We start from the raw sequence: 24,572 nt of genomic DNA on the forward strand, positions 1-24,572 counted from the left end.
TTCATCTAATTGTCTAAATCAGGGATTGGGGAAGAGGTGGACAGTCCTCCCTACTACTTGGGAGGCTTTAAAAATAATCCTCCTCCCCCAAAATGAAACCAGAACAACCAGAGAAGGAGACAAACCATAAGAGACTTTTTTTTAAAAGATTTTATTTATTCATTTGACAGAGAGAGAGTGTGCGTGTGCTAGAGAGTACAGGCTGGGGGGAATGGCAGAGGGAGAAACAGGTTCCCCACTGAGCAGGGAGCCTGATGCAGGGATCCCAGGACCCTGGGATCATGACCTGAGCCGAGGGCAGCAGCTTAACCAACTGAGCCACCCAGGCGTCCCTCTTCTTCTTCTTCTTCTTATTTTTTTAAAAAATATTTTTCATTTATTTATTTGACAGAGAGAGACACAGCAAGAGAGGGAACACAAGCAAAGTGAGTGGGAGGGGGAGAACAGGATTCCTGATGACCAGGAAGCCCGATGCAGGGCTCGATCCCAGGATCCTGGGATCATGACTTGAGCCAAAGGCAGAAGATTAACCGACTGAGCCACCCAGGCGCCCCCATATGAGACTATTAATCTCAGGAAACAAACTGAGGGTTGCTGGAGTGGAGTGGGGTGGGGGAATGGGGTGGCTGGACACTGGGGAGGGTATGTGCTGTGGCAAGCACTGTGTATTGTGTAAGACGGATGAATCCCAGACCTGTACCACTGAAACAAATAATGTAACTGTATGTTAATAATAACAAAAAAATAATAATCCTTCTCCCAGGGATGCCTGAGTGGCTAGGTCATTAAGCATCCGAATGTTGATTTCACCTCAGGTCATGACCTCAGGGTTGTGAGATCGAGCCCCGTGTCTAGCTCTGCACTGGGAGTGGAGCCTGCTTAAGATTTCCACCCCCCTCCAAAAATAACAGGTTCTTTCTCTCCCTATCCCTTTGCCCCTACCCCTCATGCTAGTGTAAGCACACACTTGTTCTCTCTCTCAAATAAATAAATAAATCATAAAAAACACAGCGTTTAATACACTTACTACTACTGATGTACTTTCTTCTGACACAGCTGGGAAAACTGAAGCAACTATTTCTCATTTGCAAATCCTTTTTCCTGCCTAATTATTTAACTATTTCTCTACTTTAGACATTTGCTTCCAGTTTTCCAATATAGCTATTTCTTCCTCTTAAAATACTCCTGATTTCATAAAGAAGAAAACAAAGGAAGAGTGAACAGTTTTGTGATCATTGATACTACATTTTTTAAAAAGATTTTATTTATTTATTTAGTTGACAGACGGAGATCGCAAATAGGCAGAGAGGCAGGCAGAGAGGGAGGAAGCAGGCTCCCTGCTGAGCAGAGAGCCTGATGCGGGGCTCGATCCCAGGACCTGGGATCATGACCCGAGCCGAAGGCAGAGGCTTTAACCCACTGAGCCACCCAGGTGCCCCTACATCTTTTTTTTTTTTTTTTTTGACAGAGATCACAAGTAGGCAGAGAGGCAGGCAGAGAGAGAGGGAAGCAGACTCCCTGCTGAGCAGAGAGCCCGATGCAGGGCTCGATCCCAGGACCCTGAGATCATGACCTGAGCCAAAGGCAGAGGCTCAACCCACTGAGCCACCCAGGCACCCCAACTTTCTTTTTTTATTCCTTACTGCCTACTGAAATGCAATTTAATTGTGCTTCTTCTGTTATTTGAGCATTTCTTACATATATTATAGATAGGAAAAACCCCAATTTTTGGTTGATAGGTCTTTTTTGTACTATAGAAGTGAGAGAGTCACAAATATAGGATATAAGCATATATTTTTATTTTATTGTAAATCAGGGTGAATGGATCTTTTAAAAATTCGAAAAGCTGTAATATGGAGTTGATTGGAAACACTGGATTCCAAGTCCCCAAAATGTAGGAAATCCAAACCTATGTAAGGAAAATTCAAGAGAAATGATTTTGAAACACTTACATCTATTTAAGCCAACTTGTAGAATTTATAATATATATATAAACTATCACAGTTTCTGCATAACATTTGTAAATAATGGGTGAGATACAAAATATTAAAGGTACCTTAGGGGTGCCTGGGTGGCTCATTTGGTTAAGCGTCTGTCTTCGGCTCAGGTTATGATCTCGGGGTCCCGGGATCAAGTCCTGCATCGGGCTCCCTAGCAGGGAGCCTGCTTCTCTCCCTCTCCCCGCTTGTGTTCTCTCTCTCTCTCTCTCTCTCTCAAATAAATAAACAAAATCTTAAAAAAATAAAGGTAACTTATTTTTAGAACATTTGACTATTTTTATGAGCCAAAAAGCAAAAGATAAGTTTGCATTATTTACCCGATAATTTAAAAAAACCTGTGATTGTGTATTTCTTTGAAAGCATTTATAGTTACCAAAAAAATCTTATTGATATTGTTACTATTATTACATTAAGGTAGGCATATTAAAAATGCACATTCCAAGCCCAGGAATTTGAATTTGTAATAAGTGACTCCAGTGCCACTTGGATATGTATTAGTTTAAGAAGAGCTGAGGGTACCTGGGTGGCTCATTCGGTTGAAGGACTCTTGATTTTGGCTAAGGTCATGATCTCCGGGTCCAGCGTTGGGCACCACGCTCAGTGTGGAGTTTACCTGTCTCTCTCCTTTTGCCCCACCCCCACCTCCGGCTTGTGTGCCCACTCTCTCCCTCTCAAATAAAATCTTTAAAAAATATTAAATAAAAGGGCGCCTCAGGGCACCTGGGTGGCTCAGTGAGGTTAAGGGTCCTGGGATCAAGCCCCATGTCAGGCTCTCTCTGCTCGACAGGGAGCCTGCTTCTCCCTCTCCCTCTGCCTGCCTCTCCGCCTGCTTGTGATCTCTTTCTCTGTCAAATAAATAAATAAAATCTTAAAAAAAAAAAATAAAAGGGTACCTTGGTGGCTCACTGGGTTAAGCCTCTGCCTTTGGCTCAGGTCATGATCTCAGGGTCCTGGGATTGAGCCCTGCACGGCGGGGGGTGGTGGTGGTGGTGGTGGTGGTGGTGGTGGTCTCTGCTCAGCAGGGAGCCTGCTTCCTGCTCTCTCTCTGCCTGCCTCATTGCTTACTTGTGATTTCTCTCTCTCTCTCTGTCAAGTAAATAAATAAAATCCTTAAAAAATACTAAATAAAAACAACAGCTGATGTAGAGGCTAGCAGTAATTTGGGAATGTTGCTGGATCAGTTTCCCAAACCTCTCAGATTAAGAATTACCTGGGCTCTCTATAAAATACACAGAACACCAGTCCTCTTCCCTAGACATTCTGACTCAAGAGGGCTGGATTGGGGCCTGGGAAACAGGTTTTTTTTTTTTTTTTTTTTTTTAAAGATTTTATTTATTTATTTGACAGAGAGAGATCACAAGTAGGCATAGAAGCAGGCAGAGAGAGAGAGGAGGAAGCAGGCTCCCTGCTGAGCAGAGAGCCCGATGCGGGACTCGATCCCAGGACCCTGAGATCATGACCTGAGCCGAAGGCAGCGGCTTAACCCACTGAGCCACCCAGGCTCCCGGAAACAGGGTTTTTAATAAGCACACCAGTTGTCTCTCTTCAAAGTCAGGGGGAATCAAGTCAGATTATTGTATTTAGGCAAATACTGTCCTGTGATACCTAAGACCCTGGAATTGGGAAAGAAAACTTAAACTACTAATAGGAAAGAAATTAGCTATTTTTATACTGATAAGGGATTGAAGTTTTAAAAATACAAAGCTGAGGGAACCTTCTCCAGCTCCACTCCTCTGACATAGAAAAGTGTCTCACTACTTTTCAGATAAAGACAAAACTCCTTATTAGGGTCTACAATGCCCAAAGGCATGGTTTACCCTCTTCCTACTGCTTAGATATATCCAACACTCATTCTTCTGGTCAAGGGCATCCTTCTGCAGCACCTGGGTGGCTCAGTCACTTAAACGTGTGACTCTTAATTTCAGCTTGGGCCATGATCTCCAAATTGTGAGATCAAGCCCCATGTCCAGAACCACGCTCAGTGGGGAGCCCGCTTGAGATTCTCTCCCTCTCCCTCTTCCCCCCATCCCCCACTCACACTTTCTCTCTAAAATAAATAAATAGATCTTAAAAAAGGGGGGGTCCTTCTGCAGTCCAAGACTAATCCCTCTACCCTTTGTACCTCTGAACGTGCTCCCTCATTTCTAAAATGAGAATAGTAACACCTATCTCATAGATGGTTCTGGACTGAGTGAGGTTAGGTAAGAAGGGCTCTCTGCACAGAGGCTGGCACAGTGAATGATGGCTATTACTTAATCAAATCAAGCTCTGTGTCTACTTCCTCACATTTAATTCTTCAGCCCACTTACCATCTGGTTTCTGTACCCACCACTCCAAGAAAACGGTCTGCACTAGGCTCACTGATTGCCAAGTCCAAAGGACACGAGTGACCTTTCTGCAAGTACTAGACATCACTGACCTCAATTCTATCCTTTGAAATTCTCCTTTGGCTTCCCTGAAAACAGTATATCCTGTTCCCTTCACACTTCTCTGGCCAGTCTTTCAAAGCATCTTGTGTGGTTCTTTCACTGCTTACCTTCCCAGATTTTTACAAAACATCTTAACTTTATCAAAGTAACACATGCATACCTATCTGCCAATGACAGCCACCCAGCAAGGTCTTGGTACAGAGTAGTCAACAAAGAGTGACCAAAAGAAATTCCACCAATTTCTCTCCTATATTTGGGTCTTCACCCCAAACTGCTTACCTTTGGTTCTACACCCTGACAGCTGTGTTGTTGTCAACACAGCCTTGGGGAAAAATCACACAATAAAGTAAAAGGTTAAAGGTATATGTGTATATTTGTATGTATTTACTCACTTTTAAGTAGGTGGGCGTGCGTGGAGCCCAATGCAGGGCTTGAAGTCGTGACCCTGAGATCAAGACCTGAGCTGGGATCCAGAGTCCGACACTTAACCAACCGAGCCACTCAGGCACCCCAATTTGGTGCCGTTTCAAATTAACGTCTGTAACCTCATTTGCTTGTTCAACACCCAGCAATCCTTTTTTGGCTCCTGTCAGCTCCAGCTCCCATTTCCTTCAGGGACCATTATCTTTTTTTTTTTTTTTTTTTAAGATTTTATTTATTTATTTGACAGAGAGAGATCACAAGTAGACGGAGAGGCAGGCAGAGAGAGAGAGAGGAGGAAACAGGCTCCCTGCTAGGCAGAGAGCCTGATGCGGGATTCGATCCCAGGACCCTGAGATCATGACCTGAGCCGAAGGCAGTGGCCTAACCCACTGAGCCACCCAGGCGCCCCTCCTTCAGGGACCATTAAAAAACCAAACCAAAAAGAAACACTTCAACATGAGTAGAGGGGTTGGGGTGAAAAGAATGAGCCCTCCTTCCCTCCCTTCCCCCGTTCTACTTCACTCCTAGAGGTGTTAACAGCTTCAAGTGCACCTTGCCACCTCCTCTTTGTGAGTATGCAAACATGGATGTATATCCTCCTTGTCCCCCAAACAAATGAAATCAAACATCATTGCCTATTCTCTCTTTTTTTTTTTTCAAGAACACCATTCCCTATGAATACACACTGCTCTTCCTCATTCTATTTTTAACAGCTGTGCGCTTTTCCACCGAATGGATGTGCCACGATTCTGCCTCCTTGCTACCAATGGGGACACCTCCCCCAGTAGCGCCACACTTCTATTCATGATCCCAGACCATTTTCATTTTTCTCCCAAGGATCTTCTTCCCTCTTTCCCAGAGGGAACCGAAGCTATTAAGTGGGAACTCTTCCAGCTTCCTACTTCCCATATCTACACACTGATCTGGGACCTCCATCCTTTGGGATCTCAGGGAAAAGGACTTCTTTCCTGCTGGTATGCGTGCTGGCTTTGCTTCCTGACATTCCCACCTGTTCTCACACAGGGCTTCCCAACAGTTATCCTGTTTTTTTTTTTTTCCCCCAACCCCTTTCTCTCTTGTTTTCTCCCCTAAGCTCATATAGGCATGGTTACTTATCTCCCCCTTTTAAGTCTCACAGCCTTGCTTCTCAAGAGTAGTCTATGGTCTCTATGGTCACTCTCATCTTCCATGGGCTCCTTGGACCCTGTTGCTGGCTGGCTTCCAATTTTACTCCTCTACAACTGCTTCTGCTAGCTAAGGCCACCAGGGACCTCCTAGGTGACAAAACCCAAGGCTCTCTCCCCCAGGCTTCCTTTTACTCTACTGCTCCGTGGCAACCATGTTGTATTTTTGCGGGGGGCGAGGGAGTGGTTTGTCTTAAAACTCCTTTGGTTTGAGAAATACCACTTTTCTGGGTTTGCTTCTATTTCTGGCCACCTCCAAATATTGGTTTTCACCGGGATTCTGACCTCCATGCTCTTTTGATGACACGTTTTCTGGCCGATCGCACCTGCTCCTGAGGTTACACAAATCCTAGGGTTTCCACCTATCGCCCTTTCAATTTCCATGCTTCCAACCAAACGAAGCTATTTCTCCTGCCTTCCAACTGAAGCCTGTGAACAGCATCACCACTGACCTGGTCACCTAGGTCAGAAACCTAGGGTCCGCTCTTTCACCTTCCATCATCCAGTCAATCAGTCACCAAAGTGTACCTCTCATCACGTCCCTACTGCCCAAGCCTCGGCCAGCTTGAGTCTGCCTCCTCTCATCTGGCACCACTCTCTTCCCCCAGTCCATCCGTTTTCGAAGTGCGGCCAGCACGTTCTCTCTAAAATGAGCACCGATCGTGAGTACGGTCCTCACCATCTGACATATGATCCATCTGTTCCACCCATCCAGAACTACTTGTTCTTTGAAGGGGCTGGGTAATTCCACACCCTCTGTCAAGAAGGCCCTTCTCCCTCCCCTTCCCTCTGTCTGGCAAACTACCTACTTTTCAAGATCCATCTCAAAGTTCTCCCCTGTGAAACCAGCACATCCTTACTCCATAAGCAGAGTTGGTAACTCCTTCCTCTCACCACAGATCCTTGTCTAGTATATATTGCAAACAGTATATTTTATTAAACTTATTGACATGTCTCTCCCTCTCATTCCAGCCCTTAAAGTTCCCTGCAATCAGAAACTAGACCTTACTTTTATATCAGCATCCAGCAGACTGCTTGATAAAAGTTGAACAAATGAATGCATACTATGCACCCACCCAGTCTCCCAAACCCAAATCCTGAAAGCACCTTCCATCCCATTCCTCCTTTTCCACCCTCGAATGCCAGCTGGTCAAGTCCTATTGATTCTACCCCCTGAAGATCTCTCAAATTCACGCCCCTCAGCTCTAGACTGACTAGATTTGCTCCCCTCCAAACCATTCTCCACACTATGGCTGGGTATTTTAAAAAGATTCTTTTTATTACAAAAATAGTACATACTTGTAAAAAGTTTCAAACGATATAGAAATAAAAGCACAATACATTCCCAGTATACACACAACCGCAGAGCTCCCTCCCCTCCAATCCCATTTCCCAGAGGTTATCACTGTGAACAGTTCAGCATATATCCCTTCAGACCTTTTCCTCTGTATATACAAGTATATACACACATATACACATGTGGTTTTGTCTTTACAAAAGCGGGGTTAAACTTGTCTGTTACATAGGATTCTTCAATGTTTTTCATTCCACGTATAGAAAATTTCTAACACACAAATCTGATGCACTCATTTCCTATAATTACAGTTCGCACCCGTTAGCATCAAGGGTATGTTTCCTGCCAGTCTTTTCCGTCTTGTCTCCAGGCACTCCAGCATTAAAGGACTGGAGCACAAACCACCTCCATCCCTTTCTGGAACAAGACAGGCAGGCACACACATGCACAGATCGGGAACACACCCTGCTATCTCTAGTAGAGACAGCAGGTTACACTCTGCCTGGACTTTTCCATCTGGCAGCTCCTACTCGTTCTTCAACAGTCAGCCTATAAATTACCTCTAGGAAGACCTCCCTGACTTTTTCAGACACAGTCACTCCTCTGTTTTCCCTTCTATTTTACATTTAGTGTCTTCATTGTGCTTAGCTCACAGCACCATGGTAATGATTTAAGAAACAAGTTTTTAATTCTACTCCCCTCTCCCAAATCGAGGGCAAGCTCTATAGTTAAAAGCTGTGTGTCTTATTTACTTTTGCACCCCAAGGATCTGATTGAGTGCTTACCACAGAGCAGATGGTCAAAAAACAAGTCTTTCAAGGATGTTATGATTGTAGAACATTTCCTGAGCACCTACAATGCACAGAACCATATCCTAGGCATAAAAAAAACAAAAGACGACACACAGTGTTTGCACTAAGGACCTCACCATTTTCCTACCTTGTCCCTTGGGGATGACGGGCACGGAACACATTCACATGACAATATACCATTTCTGACATACAGGCTGCTCGAAAGACTGATAGCCATTTGCCCCAAATCCATTTAGGGACAAGGCATTGTATAATCAAATAAATAAAGTAATGGGCAGTTTGTCCAATAGGTTTATGTGGTTACTGGGGCACAGAGTGGAGCAGAACCCAATTCTCTGTCCCAGCAAGGGGGCTGTCACCTGTTCCAGCCTGCAAATTAGAAAACTGAGATGATAACATGCTTGGAAAATGTCTAATATACCAAGAAGACAGAAAGTGAAATTTGTTAGTCCTTTCATCATTTCTTCTCCTTCCTGGGGAAAAAAGGGATACCAAGAGCTGTAAGTGGAGCTAAAGGAGGGCACTGGAGAAAGAAGAGACTGTTCTCCTTTTGTTAGTGGTACGGGAAAAGGGGTTGCTTGGTTTTCAATCAAAGTGTGACACTGCCCTAGGAAGATCAGAGGAGGTGATTTATTACCATTTATATACTATTTCTTAAGGGCTAAGGCGTTAGTCAATCTCGTGATTTCAGGATCAGACTCTATACAGGTATGAACATTAGGGAATGTGAGCCACCTAGGCTGGAGAACAGGGAAGGCTAAAGGGAGGCCCAAAGGAAGCCTCATTCATCAGAGTCCAAGTCACTGTCCCCAGCAATGGAGTGGAAATCCTCACTGTCCTCCTCGTCCTCTGACAGGTGGACCTGGCTTAGTACGCTGGGGCCAGAGCGCTGCTCTTCCTCCTCATCTTCTTCCTCCTCTGATACCTCATACCCACCGATGCTGCTGAAGCTTGTGTCTTGGGTGTTCGACTTGGGATCAGGTTCCTCATAGCTCCCATAACTGAGAAGAGAAACAGGCCATCTCTCAAGCTCAGGCACCATCCTGCTCTCGGGGCCATCACGGGATCAGCCCATCTCATCTTCCCTGGACACCAAAATGACTCGTTCTGGACTGTTCTATAGGTCCCCGACAGGAAAATGATCCTGTGCAAAACATCAACCTGCCAACATCACGTTCACAAGAACCCGAATGAAAAGCTCCCCTAACCCCTGAATACCACACTGCCAGCTGGCATGGCCGTAAATGCTCGGACAGCCTCAGAGTTTCCTCTCCCACTTACAGCCTCACTTGTCTACAGATCCAGTTAGTCAACAGTACTAAAGATGCTACTTCTTCAATATATCTTGTCTCTGTCCCTTTTTTCCATCTCTACTCTGCCTGCCTTCGCTCAGTCCTTTGCTATCTCTGGCCTGCACTGCTGAAATAAATCTCCATGCCTCCAGTCCTGCTCTCCTCCAGTTCATTCTTCACACTTCTGCCACAGTGCTCTTTTTGTTTCTTTATTCTTAATTTTGCTAAAAAACAAAAAACAAAACAAAACCCCCCCCAAACCCACCATACACGCAATGCATGTTCACTGTTTTGTTTTTTTAATAAAATACTCACCAGAAAAAAAAACCACCAGTAACTCCACTACCCAGAGATAATCTCCTGGTATATGATCACCTTAATTTTTTTTTCTATGCACTGAATTTAGATACTTAAACATTTTTTACTTTACAAAATTGGAATACTTCAGGATTCTGCTTTTTTCACTGATTATAATGAACATCCTTCCATGTCAATAAACACACATCTATAGCATGCTTTCAACTGCTTTATGGTACTCCACTATATGGCCATCACATGATTGATAATAACTATTTCTCACTGGGACACTGAAGCAGAATAATTTCGTAGACATGGAATTTTGGGGGCCAAGGGGGAAGCAGATTTTTTAAGCTTTTGGTTTATAATGATAAATTGCTATGCCTCTCTCCTACCCACTCATTTTATCAATTCACATCACCAGCAGTCATTGGAGAATGTCTTTTTCCTCACACCTTCCCAACACTGGGCATTATCATTCATTTTAATCTTTGTTAATCTTGTAGTAAAAATACTGCATTTCATTGTTTTATTGCCTTCCTTTAATTCCTAGGGGAATTATTTTTTCATATATTTATTGGCCATGTGCATTTCTTTTCAGGTACAGAACACTCTTTGCAAAAATGTAGATCTGCTCATACCTCTCATTCAATGTCTGCCCTGAACTTTCAGGCCCTTCATGATTTGGTCCTTACCTACCTCTGTAAATCGTCTCTATCACACAGATCATGGATGAAAAGCTCCGGCCACACCAAGCTGCCTGCACACGCTAGAACTGTTTAGTGCCTCATAACACTGTTCTTGCTCTCCGAAGTGCCCTTCGCTTCCTTCTTGGTCTAGCTAATTGCTCATATGAGTTAGTTCAGTTTCCTTCTCCAAGTAGCTCCCCCATCCCTCTCCTACCCAAGCCCCAGAAAAACCCTGCGGTTGCCTATCAGAACACGCTCCATGTCACACTATGATCGTCTATTAACCTGTTCTAGGTTCCCCACTACACTGAGCTCCTTGAAAGAAGGGAACACACCTTAGTTGCTTTTGAACTTGTGATAAATATTTGCTTAAGGAGTACATAAAGACTCTAATTGCTTGCTGGACACATGAGGTTAGATGTATCTGATGTACCTTAAATCTAACATGTCCAAAGACAAATTCATTTTCCCCTCCTTTCCCACCTCATCGAATACTCTTTCCACTTCCCTCTCTCAGTGACATTCCCATTCATTTTATGTCCGTATCTCCCAAATCCAACTGATCTATCCTCTGAATAGCTCTTAAATATATCCCTTCCTTTCCCCCACTTCTGACAGATCCCATTTGAAATCCTTACCATTACCCTAGAGTTACTGAACATAAAAATCCGACGTTACTTCTTTCTCCTTGAAGTGATGATTCCTATTACCCAAGCTCCAAGTGTCTTAACATGTCATGTAAGGTCCTCAACGATAAAATGCCTTGTTGCTTCTGGAGCCACAACTCCCCACAACCTCCCTTCACCCTGGAACATCCTTTGGTTTCTGTGCCTTTGGACCTACTGTTCTGTCTCTAAGGGTCTCCTCACCTCCTGCCACTTTTCTACTTAGCAGACTCCTATTTGGCCTTACTGCCAGGTCCATGTTCCCTCATCTTCCATGCTTTCCCTGCCCACTCCAAGCAGAGGGAGATACCCCCTCCTCAGCAGCAACTTGGCATTCTGCACTCAGCACACTGTACTTGCAATGATTTTGTTTGTTATCGGTCTCTTCCACGAGACTGTGAGCTCCTTGAGGGCAGGATATGGCTTGTTCCTCTGTGTCTCCCCAAGGGCCCAGCACAATGCCTGGCCCTTGAGGGAGCTGTGGAAATGTTTGTTGGATGAAAGTAATCTGAGGCTGGGCCCTCTGCCATCACAGTTGGGCCCTGAGGCCACAGCCCTGGAGTGTGTTGCTGCCGATTACCTGATGTTGCTGTCCTCCAAACCATGAGAAGCCTCCCCACCGTCGCCCTCATAGGACATCATGCTTTCTTCATTTTCCATGCCCATCCTTGTGTTCTCCTGAAGCATGCGGGGCTGTTTGGGTCTTATCCCATTGGATCCCACATCGGAGTCGCTTCCGCTTTCACTCAGCTGGATAGCTGTAAAAAGAGGACGGTCCTGAGATAAGCTGGACAGAATTGCCATCTTTGGCTTGGTCTTTCCAAACCAGTTCCTGCCCTCCATCTACACAGGCACCCCGCCTGGACTCTTCACCTCGGAGGGGAGCCTTGGACCAACATTAGCAAGACCAGAGTGTGGAAACAGAACCCAAATAACCACTTCCTTTTCTCATCTCAGTCCAGTTTTGTTTTTCTCCCAATCTTCTCCTGTACTTTTCCATGCCATTGTCATTAATTAACAAAATAAACTAAGTAGGATCTTTTTTTTTTTTTTTAAACTGAAGGATAATTGACGTACAACGTTATTAGTTTCAGGATTACAACACAGTGGTTTGGCAGTACATACAGCACTGCATGCTATGCTTGCTGCAAATGTAGCTACCATCTGTCAACGTGCAATACTATTACAATATCATGGACTACATTCCATATGCTGTGCTTTTTATTCCCGTGGCTTATTCATTCCGTCACTGGAAGTCTAGATCTCCCTCTCCCCTTCACACCCATCTGCCCACCCCCCCCTACCCCACTGTGCTCTGAAAACCATTAGTTTGTTCTCTGTACTTAGGGGTCTGTTTCTGCTTTGTACGTTTTTTTTAGATCCCACATATGAGTGTAATCATGTGGTATTTTGTCTTTCTCTAACTGACTTATTTACCTCAACATTATACCCTCTATAGGTCCATCCATGTCACCACAAATGGCAGGATCTCATTCTTTCTTACGGCTGAGTAAAGGATGATCTTATTTCCTTATCCCCTCCCACCACTTCCCTATTATAAACACAACACCTCTTCGCTCTTCTTTATCAAATATTCAAGTCAAAGATGCTACTGAGGCATTGCCTCTTCCACGATCACCTTTTGAACTTCTATGTTACATTTCTTTACCTCCTCAAAGGCTGATGAAGGTCCTCATCCTGTGAGCACTGAGGACTCTGGGTCTATTAATGAGACTTTAAGAAAAGAGCAGTTTCTGGTAAAAGCACACGTGGCCCAGAGTTTCCTATCCAGTCCTTAGGGTGCTATGGTGAGCTACGTAGAACAGAAGTCACGGACAAGACCTACCAGAGAAAGGATTGTCTCCTTCTTCGTCACTCCCAGCATCTTCCTCATCATCTTCTCCTTCAGACATAAGCAAGTCTTCGTATAGGACACTGGCTTGAGGCTGCTGCACAGCTCCTTCCTCTTCATCGGCAAGATCGCCATCTGCATCTTCGCCTTCCTGAATGGGACCAGTTGAGGACAAAGTCCCATCAATCGACCAAGTAAGAGACCAGAAGCCACCACCAGCACCCCCCTTGCTGCCTCACAAGAAGGTAAGTAATTGTGGTGGATGAATTCATTTAGCTAATTTTCCAAGGATTAAAGTCTGATTGGGCCTCACTACGGACTCTCTGATATCAGCTTGGGATTTGGCCTGCCCTGTGCTAGTGGGGCTCCTATCGTACGAGGGTGTAACGTAACCATAAGCCTTCCATAAGCATACTCACTGGGGCTGGAGTCTTAGGTTTCCCATCCTCCTCCTCATCATCATACCCTTCAATATCTACATCAGAGTCTTCCTCGCCCAGCCTACCTCGGCCCTGGTGCATCTGAGTAAGGAACACAAACAGCACATCATTGAGGGACGTGCCTGTAGGAGTTAACCACGGGCTCTTACCCAGGCCAGATGCTCCTCCCTGACATCCCAGCCAACCCCACAGCTAGTGGGGGCTGTTTACACAGCTCAAGGCATGTGTGCTTTTTCCCATTCTTTGGAAATCACTGGTAGAGTTAAAAAAAAAAAAGCAAAAACAAAAACAACAAACCAACAAGAAACAAAAAACCCGAATAGGAAGGTCCTTGGTCTGTTCTTGGTGTATCATCACAAGGAGACTCTTCCTTCCTAACCCAAGCTTTCCTTAGCTTCTGTTAGGACTCTTCGGGATAGAAAAACTCTCCTGGGTTTTGTACTCTCCAGTGGAAGCCTGACAGAGCAGCTGATAGGATTTTTGGCTTCAGATCAGGAGCATCTTCGGGCACTCTAGAACAGGCCAATTTTTAAAAATTTAACTTAATTTTATAAATAATTTTAACTTAGATTATAGCATCCATACAGTACGGTAGCAGGGCCAATTATTTTGAACTCTGTCTCTGAATGCAATTGGTCTTTCTAGTCACCTGTGAGGTTGTTCTGATGCCTCATATACTTTTCATACTTGTGCCTTCCCTGAGGAGCTGTTGTGCCTGACTCTGCCCCATGGGGACAGACAGAAGACCATGCCGGTCATGAGACCTGCCACCAGCCCACCTCGAAAACCCACTTCTAAGCCTTCATGCCCAGGGCCAAAGGAGCCCAATCATTCATGATGCATGTCACGTATCAACATCATCTCTCTCCCACTCCCCACACCAAAGCACATTACCAATGCCGCAACGAGAAGAAGAACATCCTACCTGCGTCACCTGCTTCTCTGGAGAGGCAGCGGGAATATCCAGGACAGACATACTGCTCTCATCTTGAAATACAGAGGCATCTCGAGACATACTGAGGGACGTGTTGGTGTCATACAAATCAGGAGGCTGTGGCACAAATGTACAACTTAGCTTCTGTTTAGGAAAGGGAGTAAGAAATCCAGAACTCCCTTTTAGAGCACTCACTGCAGAAAAAGGTCATGCAGAACAATCCATTTAAAGAGAAACAGTTTGACACAGCTTTATGGGCAGGTTTTGGGGAATCCTACAAATGTTTGCTCATTCTAGCAGAGAGGAATCTGATGTTTGACTCATATCAGAAGCCTAAAACAGAAAAGCATCAAAGCTGTGGGATAATTCTATGTCCTGACAGTCTTTCTGGTCAATAACCTAGTGTCCTCTAAGTCTTGTCTTATTGTTGGCAGGCCTAGGCCTTCATACCTGTGCAATCTTGTTTGGTTTAGAGGCCTCTAATAGGAAATTGCATAAAGGAATTCCAATTCCAACAAGAGCATGTAGTGGGTTAATAGTTTGTGAACTCATCAGAGAATGCTATGAGGCAAAATGGTGTGGTAAAAAACAAAACAAAACAAAACAAAACGGGCTTTGGAACAAAATACCCCGGGTTTGAGTCCTTGCTCCACCACTTGCTAGCTGAGTAACTTCAACAAACTATTTAATCACTCTAAGCCTTGGTTTCCTCAATTATAAAACATGGATGATAATGTCTGCCTCTTGAGGCTGTTGGGAGAATGAAGATAATTTGTAATTCAATAAATTACAGATCCTTTCCCTCTTCCCTCTCCTGAAGAGAAGAGGGATTTAGCAAATGGACTTTTCAGTGACAGGAGGGCAGGAGGAACTGATAAACAGGCTGGAGAAGTAGGAAAGCATTCTCTAAAACTCTGGGGGGTAGAAGTATAATGCAGCTATTTAAAAACCATGTTTTCAAAGACGTATGAGGTAGAATGTCCATAACATAATGTGAAGTGAAAACAGTAAGACACAAAATCATACTGACCAACTTCACTTTAAAAGTGTCTACATACCCTGGTGTGCACATGCACATGTGCGTGAACATGTGCACGTGCGCGTACACACACACACACACCCCAGAGATTTGAAAGAAACACACCAAAATGTTCACAGTGGCTGGTTCTTTTGGACTAGTGGACTTAACTCTAGGTAACTTATTTCTCCTTTTTTTTTTTTTAAAAAAAGATTTTATTGATTGGGGCGCCTGGGTGGCTCGGTGGGTTAAGCTCCTGCCTTCGGCTCAGGTCATGGTCTCGGGGTCCTGGGATCGAGCCCCACACCCAGCTCTCTGCTCAGCAGAGAGCCTGCCTCCCCCCTCCCCCGCCTGCCTCTCTGCCTACTTGTGATCTCTCTGTCAAATAACTAACTAACTAAATAAATAAATAAAATATTTTTAAAAGATTTTATTTGTTTGAAAGACACAGCAAGAGAGGGAACAGAAGCAGGGGGAGTGGGAGAGGGAGAAGCAGGCTCCCTGCTGAGCAAGGAGCCCGATGTGGGGCTCGATCCCAGGACCCTGGGATGATGACCCGAGCTGAAAGCAGCCGCTTAATGACTGAGCCACCCAGGTGCCCCTTATTTCTCCTTTGTATTGCCCAACGAACCCCACATATATGTTACTTTGTCGGGTGTTTTTAAAAGCAAACAAGCAAGGATGACTGAAGAGGGTTTTGGAAAAAGAGGTAACAGAATTTAAAGCACTACAGAGTAGGTAAACTAGTGGTTGAACAGAAGAGAAAATCAGGGAATGAGGAGCTAGTGGGAAACTGCAAAGTGAGCAATTTTAGATCAAGTGTTAGGTGCAATGTAGGGTGTAATTCAAGCCTGGTGGGAACAACTGAGTGAAAACACGGTACTGACTACCACTGTTTAGGGCTGGAAGTAAAGTAAGATTACTGCTATGTTTCCATATAACCAGAATTATGACAAACCCTTTGATAACACTGGGTTGGAAAGTAGTGATGAGTAAGGGCAATCACGCAGGGGCATCGTCCTCAGGCTAAGAGAAAACACATGGGGCTTACTGTTTCATAGTGTGCACATCTGAGTGAAGGCAACAATGAGAGGGTGAACTGGAATAATGAAGAGGCGCTATCTACACCCTGCTCTTCGCAGGGGACCCTCTAACTGTACCGAATGACAGCAACTGCTCAGAAGGGAGAATAGTTGCCAGGCTTTCCTCAGCTACCTGAGACAGTGTGGGAGGAGCAGGAAAGAAAGGAAGATAACCTCTGGGTCTAAGGCGTTGACTCACCAAAGGATTAGGTTTATGCTGTCATGGATTAAAGCTAAGCAGGTGCTGCTCAGTGGCGAGACTCTTCTGAGAAGTGATGGCTAAAACCCAGGCTTTAACTTACCAGAAAGGACCTCGTGGGAGCTGTGGGCGTATAAGCAAAAAGGACCTTTCTGGGCAACATCACTCACCCAAGCCCCCCGGACCCAATTTGCCCACATACTCCAAGAGCCTTTCCTTGTTCTGGGCCTGAAGTAGTATCTTAGGGCTCTTTATACTTGGCCCCTCAGTAACCTAGGTTTTGGGGTGAGAGAGAGTAAAAGATAGGGAGAGTGCATGAAATACAAGCAGCAATAATCCAACAGAGATCATACAGGCAGCAGTATCAGTTCAGAGCAGAATGAACAAAAGTTTTCCAGTGGGAATTGGGAGAATTCTGCATTAAAATATTTGGTGAAATTTGGGGCGCCTGGGTGGCTCAGTGGGTTAAGCCTCTGCCTTTGGCTCGGGTCATGATCTCAGGGTCCTGGGATTGAGCCCCACATCGGGCTCTCCACTCAGTGAGGAGCCTGCTTCCCCCTCTCTCTCTGCCTGCCTCTCTGCCTACTTGTGATCTCTCTGTGTAAAAAAAAAAAAACTATTAAAAAACAAAAAAATATTTGGTGAAATTTGAAAGGAAGTCTGAGCACTTTGCAGACAATCTTCACACAGACAAGGAAACATTTACTGAATGTCTCCTATGTGCCAGGCAAATTAACTCATTTAATGTTTATAATAATCTTGAAAAGTACATTTTATAGAAAAAGAGACTGAGAGCATTTAAGCTAACTTGCCAAGTTCACAAAGCTAGGTAAGAGGAGAGCTAAGATTCAAACCCAGGCCTGTTTTATTGCCAAAATTCATACTTCCCACTTTACCATAGTGCCTTCAACACAGAAACCAAGCACCAGTTATATTCTGCTAAGTCCTAGTCTTCAAATATGGAAACATATGCTTATGTTCCAATATATTCAAGTGACAGAACACAAAGACTAAAAATTTCCTTTTAACCTTGCTCCCTACTCTTGTGACATGTAACTTTAAGAACATTATAAATGTTACCTGTCCTCATTTACAAGTAGAGGGAATCAATCCAGGAAAAGGGGTGACATCTGAGCTACACTGAGATACATCTGAAGAAATGAGTAATCGGACATCTATGAGGCACAAGAACAATGTGGCCAATGCCTTTAATTGAGAATTCTATCCTCTAGGGATATCCTAGAACCCCAATTCATGGGTAAGGAAACTCCAGAGACTGAAGAGGATACCTATGGCCATAGCAGTCAGGAATCTGGTATTCCTAAACACTGCCCAAAGAACTAAGACCCCACCCCACTCATTCATCCCACACCTGCTTCTTCTGGATTCCACAAGGCCACCAAGACCCATGGCCCTCACTCACCTTAGCCTTTGAGAAGACAAGAAAGCACACGAAAGGCATATGAAGAGGAAGGACAGAGAAGAAGGGCATCTCAGTAAACATAACTGTTAACATGCTCCCAATTCCCCCAAACCAATAAGAAAACTCTAAGAGGCAGTTCCTAGTCTTCAGACTTACCTGAGGTGTATAAGGCCCTGGGGTCATTGGGTCCAAGCTTTCTAATTCTGCTTCCTCCAAAGCTGCTTCCTTAGCTGTACAAATATCCTTCTCAAGTTGAGTCAAATGCTCATCATACTGAGAAATAAAGAAAATTAGTGAATTTACTGAATGTAGGTTTTAGGCACTGAAAGTGCCTGGCTGGCTGTCGGTAGAGCATCTGACTGTTGATCTCAGGGCTGTGAGTCTGAACCCCACGATGGGAGTGGAGCCTACTTAGTAAACAAAATAAAATAAAGGTAAACAAAGCAGACAAAAAAAATCCTTGTCTTCATGGAGCTTCTTCTAGTGACAGGTCACTTATTATAATTAAAGTAAATAATCATATAATTTGTTAAAAATGTTTAGCACCAGGTATGAAAATAAAGCAGGAAAGGAAATGAGGGATATGAGGTGGGAGGTTACATATGAAAATGATACAGGCAGGGAAGACTTCCACTCAAAGGAATAAAGATATTACAGAATGCTACATCTCAAGAAGACCTTCTCTTTACCACCTACCTCAGTCAGTGTCTGGTAACAGACATTTACAATCTCCTGAGCAGTCTTAGTATACTGACTTTCAGGCCCTACAAAAGAAAAAAGAAAAATGCCATGACTTTTGCAGACTTCAGTTCCATAAATTTACTTCTGTCACCAGCAGTAGTGTCCCATGTTATCCTAGACCTGAAAAACCGTGCCCCGGCTTCATCTTAGACTCTTGCTCTACTTTTGGAGGTGAGAATTTCAAACAAATACAAAAACAGACAATATGATGAACTTCCATGTACCCACTGACCACCTTCAGTGATTGTCAATACATGGCCAATCCTGTTTCACTTACACTTCAACTTCTACACTCCTCCCAAATTATTCTGAAGCAAATTCCAGCACTGATTCATTTATCTCACCTGTAATTATTTTAAAACCTATGTGTGTCTCTGAGGACTCTTTTCTAAAAATAACTACACATGATCATGGCAGATACGTATCATTATACGTATCTACCCACAGAACGTACACCAAGAATGAGCCCTAATGTAAACTATGGGCTTTGGGCCATTATGATGTGTCAGTGTAGGTTTATCAAATGTGACAAACGCACCACTTGCTAGAGGATGTTGATAATGGGAGAGGCTATGCACATGTGGAGGTGGGGGGGTCTATAAGAACTCTGTACCTTCCACTTGACTGTTCCCTGAACTGCTCTAAAAACTTGAATATATATATATATATATATATATATATATATATATATAATGTATATTCACACCAGACCAGCTATATTACATATGAAAGAATTAACAATAATTGTGTAATATTATTAGCCAGTCAACATTTAAATTCACCAATTGTTTCATAAAGTTTCCTTTACATCTGCTTTCTTTGAATCATAATCCAAATCAATTCTACATACCGCTCTGAGACACTTTTACCTATCAAGTGATTCTTTTTGTTTTTTAAAGATTTTATTTATTTATTCGACAGACAAAGATCACAAGTAGGCAGAGAGGCAGGCGGGGGTGGGGGTGGGAAGCAAGCTCCCTGCCAAGCAGAGAGCCCAATGCGGGGCTCGAACCCAGGACCCCGGGATCATGACCTGACCTGAAGGCAGAGGCTTTAACCCACTGAGCCAGCCAGGCACCCCTATCAAGTGATTCTTAACTAGCCAATACTGTTCCCGATATGGTCTTTGTCATAGCTGCAGACGGGTGCCTGGCAAGTCAATCCAGTTTTGTCTGGCCCACATAAAAAAATCACTGCAGTCTGTGAAGTCAGACTGAGCAGTATACCCATAACATATATACTTTTTTGTGTATAAATTATACCTCAATAAAAAAAATTCAGGAAAATCTTCATTAGTTGACAATATTTAGTTAACTGATAAATTTCATATAAAAACCCAAATATCTGGCTTCTCTTAAAAAAGATGTGGTAACACAGAGTCATCATTCCCACAAAGCACCGATGGGCTGGAGCTGAAGAGCAGCTGCCCCTTTTAGATAAGGCATGTGTTTTGCAGGCTATCGTCCTCCCTACCAGGTCTGCTTAACTTATTTTTGCCTGGACCCTGAAGGCATTTGAGTTTTTAATCCCTGACTTTAATGTTCTTTAATATTCTGGTCATTCACCCATGCATTCATTCTTTTTTTTTTTTTTAAAAGATTTTATTTATTTGACAGACAAAAATCACAAGTAGGCAGAGAGGCAGGCAGAGAGAGAGAGGGGGGAAGCAGACTCCCCGCTGAGCAGAGAGCCCAAAGCAGGGCTCAATCCCAATACCCTGGGATCATGACCTGAGCCAAAGGCAGAGGCCCAACCCACTGAGCCACCCAGGCACCCCTCACCCATGCATTCATTCTTTTTTGTTTTTAAAGATTTTATTTATTTATTTGACAGACAGAGACCACAAGTAGGCAGAGAAGCAGGCAGAGAGAGAGGAGGAAGCAGACTCCCTGTGGAGCAGAGAGCTAGATGTGGGGCTCGATCCCAGGACCCTGGGATCATGACCTGAGCTGAAGGCAGAGGCTTAACCCACTGAGCCACCCAGGCGCCCCCACCCCTGCATGCGTTCATTCTTAAAACATTTTTGAGTACCTTCTATGTGCCAGGCAGAAAGGAGAACAATATGATATAGACCACGTCCTCAAGAAGCTTATGGTCTCGTCCAGTGAGACAGACTATAAACAAATAGGGCAATATAATGAAGGGGAAAAATTCATACAGCGTACAGTAGAGGCACAGAGGAAGAAGTGGCCAATTCTGGGAAGTGAGAGGGAAAAAGGATTTAGGAAAGACTTCACAGAGGAGGTGATCCCTGAATTAGACCTACTATTTATTAGGATGCACAGAATAAAAAATATACTATGTATATATGTGCCACTTTCATGCCAGACTTAATCTGGTTATTATAAGCTATTGTATGAACAACAAAGTCTCTTTCAGTTAAAACCTCAGATAGGATTTCTGTTCTTTCAAAGAGGCAATAAAAATGGTATCCTCACACAAGTTGACCATGCCAAACACAAACAAACCAGAAAGAAAACAAAGTCAGCCATCAAGATATTCAGGACACATATAAAGACAGCCAGAGCCGGCTCACCATCAAGAACAGTTTGAGTGATAAGAAGACTGCAGCTCAAGTTTCCAGAGTTCTAATCTCCTAGGGCCACCAGTAGGCTGGTCCTCAAAATACTGATAGGAGACAAGACTGCAGACGTTATCAGAAAGCTTCTTCATGTTGAGAGTAACGTGTGACACTAGGGCAAACACGCTGCACACAGTCTACAGGCCTCCCTCATCAAGCCAATACAACATCAGCTTCTTTGGGTACAGTGACTCTTCTACTTACAGGGACTTGCCATGTGGCTATAATTCCAGCCTATAATTGAAGAATTTAGACCTTACTTGAATTGGTTTTGAAACCTAAACCTAAACTAACCCTTTAACATCTCACTGCTCTCATTTAAAACACAGGGAAGGGGCACCTGGGTGGCTCAGTGGGTTGGGCCTCTGCCTTCAGCTCAGGTCATGATCTCAGGGTGTTGGGATCGAGCCTCGTGTCAGGCTCTCTGCTCAGCGGGGAGCCTGCTTCCCCCCCCACCCACGCCTGCCTCTCTGCCAGCTTGTGATCTCTTGCTGTCAAAATAAATAAATAAAATCTTAAAAAAAAAAAAAAAGGGAAAAGTGTTTTCTACATCTGCACAATTTTCTATCCTAACCATTTTGAAGACGGGATCTCTTCCTTCCCCATTTTTTTTTTTTGGCAATATACAACTCTAGAGAAACACCTGCTAATAACAACCCCAGAATATATTTTAAAAAACACACTTGGGGCGCCTGGGTGACTCAGTTGGTTAAGCAACTGCCTTCGGCTCAGGTCTTGAAGCTGGGATCCCAGGATTGAGTCCCAGATCCGACTCCCTGCTCAGCAGGGAATCTGCCTCTCCCTCTGACCCTCTCTCCTCTCATGCTCTCTCTCAACTTCCCCTCTCTCTCAAACACATAAAAAATCTTAAGAAAAAACACTTAAAAAAAAAAAACTACACTATTTACAAAACTACACTATTTACAAAAGCTGATACTACCTGTTCATGTGTTTGGATTACTAGCTGTTTGTGTCCTCCCTTTTTTTAAAGCTTTTATTTATTTGACAGAGAGAGAGAGAGAGAGAGAGATATCACAAGTAGGCAGAGAAGCAGGCAGAGGGGGAGGGGGAAGCAGGCTCCTTGCTGAGTAGAGAGCCCAATGTGGGGCTTGATCCCAGGACCCTGGGACCATGACCTGAGCCAAAGGCAGAAGCTTAACCCACTGAGCCACCCAGGCACCCTTATGTCCTCCATTTTAAAGAAGATTTTATTTATTTGACAGAGAGAGAACACAAGTAGGCAGAGAGGCAGGCGGGTGGGGGCAGGGAGCAGGTTTCCTGATGAGCAGAGAGCCTGATGTGGGGCCCGATCCCAGGACCCTGAGATCATGACTTCAGCTGAAGGCAGAGGCTCAACCCACTGAGCCATCCAGGCACCCCTGTGTCCTCCATTTTTAACAGTGTGTGCCCTCAAGCGTTACAGATGGTTTGGCTCTTTAACTCTTTTACTCTACTATATGCAAAGCAGTTTTTTTAAAATATTTTATTTATTTATTTGACAGAGAGAGATCACAAGTAGACAGAGAGGCAGGCAGAGAGAGAGAGAGAGAGAGAGAGAGAGGGAAGCAGACTCCCTGCTGAGCAGAGAGCCCGATGCGGGACTCGATCCCAGGACCCTGAGATAATAACCTAAGCCGAAGGCAGCGGCTTAACCCACTGAGCCACCCAGGCGCCCCTGCAAAGCAGTTTTGAAGTACTTTTTTTTAAAATGATTTTTTTTGAAGATTTTACTAATTTGACAGAGAGAGAGAGATCACAAGTAGGCAAAGAGAAAGAGGGGGAAGCAGGCTCCCTGCTGAGCAGAGAGTCTGATGTGGGGCTCGATCCCAGGACCCTGAGATCATGACCTGAGCCAAAGGCAGAAGCTTTAACTCACTGAGACGCCCAGGTGTCCCTAGAACACAATTTTTTTTTAAAGATTTTATTTATTTATTTGACAGAGAGAAATCATAAGTAGACGGAGAGGCAGGCAGAGAGAGAGAGGGAAGCAGGCTCCCCGCTGAGCAGAGAGCCCGATGCAGGACTCGATCCCAGGACCCCAAGACCATGACCCGAGCCGAAGGCAGCGGCTCAACCCACTGCGCCAGAACACAGATGAAAATTTCCTACAAAAATACTCCTATAAATGCACAATGATATCAATGAAATATAAAAATAGTGAAAAGCTGTTCAAGAGCCAGCATTATAGAAATACTTTAAATACCTAATAGGGGGATACTTAAGTAAATTAAGATACATATATCTATGCTATGGAATACATTAAAAAGAATGAGAGAGCAATACGTACTAAGAAGACGGAATCAATAATCATGCCAATTTTCCCCCAAACTGATCTATACATTTACCTCAATTCTTATCAAAATCCCGGCAAGACTTTCCTGTAGATATAAATACTCTTCTAAAATTTATGTGCAGAGGCTCCTGGGTGGCTCAGTCGGTTAAGCATCTGCCATCATCTGGGGTCATGACCCCAGGGTCCTGGGATTGAGCCCCATATAAGGCTTCCTGCTCAGCAGAGAGACTGCTTCCCTCTCTCCCTCTGCCTACTTGTGCTCTCTATCACTCTGTCAAATAAATAAAATCTTAAAAAAATAGTAAAATTTATGTGTAAAGGCAAAAGAATCTTTTAAAAAAGGGGGGGTGCCTGGGTAGCTCAGTGGGTTAAGCCTCTGCCCTCGGCTCAGGTCATCGTCTCAGGGTCCTGGGATCAAGCCCTGCATCTGACTCTCTGCTCAGCAGGGAGCCTGCTTCCCTTCCTCTCTCTCTCTGCCTGCCTGTGATCTCTGTCAAATAAAATTTTTTTTAAAAAAGGCAAAAGAATAAGAAAACCATTTATAAAAAGATTTAAATGAGAGGAATCACTCTACCTGATGACAAGGGTTACTATACATAGCTACAACAATCGTTGTACTGTACAGAGGGATAGATACGTAGATCAGTGGAACAAAATAGACCTGGAAATAGATGCATACACTCAACTGATTCTTGACAAAGGTGCTCAAAGCAATTCAATGGAGAAAGGATAGCCTTCCCAACAAATGAAATGGAACTACTGGACATCCACAGGCAAAACAAAATGAACCTCAACCAAAATCTCATACCATACACAAAAATTAATTCAAAGTGGATTATGGATTTAATTGTGAAATTCTAAAACTGTAAGCTTTTAAAAGAAAATATAAGAGGAAAAAAAACCTTTGTGACCTGGGGTTAAGCA

The 24,572-nt window shown here is 43.9% G+C and overlaps 1 protein-coding gene across 12 annotated transcripts in view; it reads right to left on the bottom strand.

Annotated features, from left to right (window-relative positions):
* Nucleotides 1–1,777: 1,777 nt before the first annotated feature.
* Nucleotides 1,778–24,572, bottom strand: part of TAF1 (TATA-box binding protein associated factor 1) — a 75,547-nt gene continuing 52,752 nt past the window's right edge. For 4 of the 12 annotated variants that reach the window (XM_082716118.1, XM_082716117.1, XM_082716116.1 and 1 more), the window contains exons 33-39: nucleotides 18,730–18,797; nucleotides 18,190–18,306; nucleotides 14,303–14,428; nucleotides 13,357–13,458; nucleotides 12,932–13,088; nucleotides 11,666–11,843; nucleotides 7,297–9,143 (exon numbers count right to left, since the gene is read on the bottom strand). In XM_082716118.1, the coding sequence (XP_082572244.1) occupies nucleotides 8,924–9,143; nucleotides 11,666–11,843; nucleotides 12,932–13,088; nucleotides 13,357–13,458; nucleotides 14,303–14,428; nucleotides 18,190–18,306; nucleotides 18,730–18,797 (968 nt within the window). In that variant the 3' untranslated portion in view covers nucleotides 7,297–8,923. Of the gene's footprint in view, nucleotides 1,910–7,296; nucleotides 9,144–11,665; nucleotides 11,844–12,931; nucleotides 13,089–13,356; nucleotides 13,890–14,302; nucleotides 14,429–18,189; nucleotides 18,307–18,729; nucleotides 18,798–24,572 lie in introns of those variants that run through there. The other 8 variants (XM_082716122.1, XM_082716121.1, XM_082716120.1 and 5 more) reach the window with 4 other exon arrangements.

This window comes from Mustela nivalis, assembly GCF_964662115.1.
Source record: "Mustela nivalis genome assembly, chromosome: X".
In the NCBI taxonomy this organism is placed as follows: domain Eukaryota; kingdom Metazoa; phylum Chordata; class Mammalia; order Carnivora; family Mustelidae; genus Mustela; species Mustela nivalis.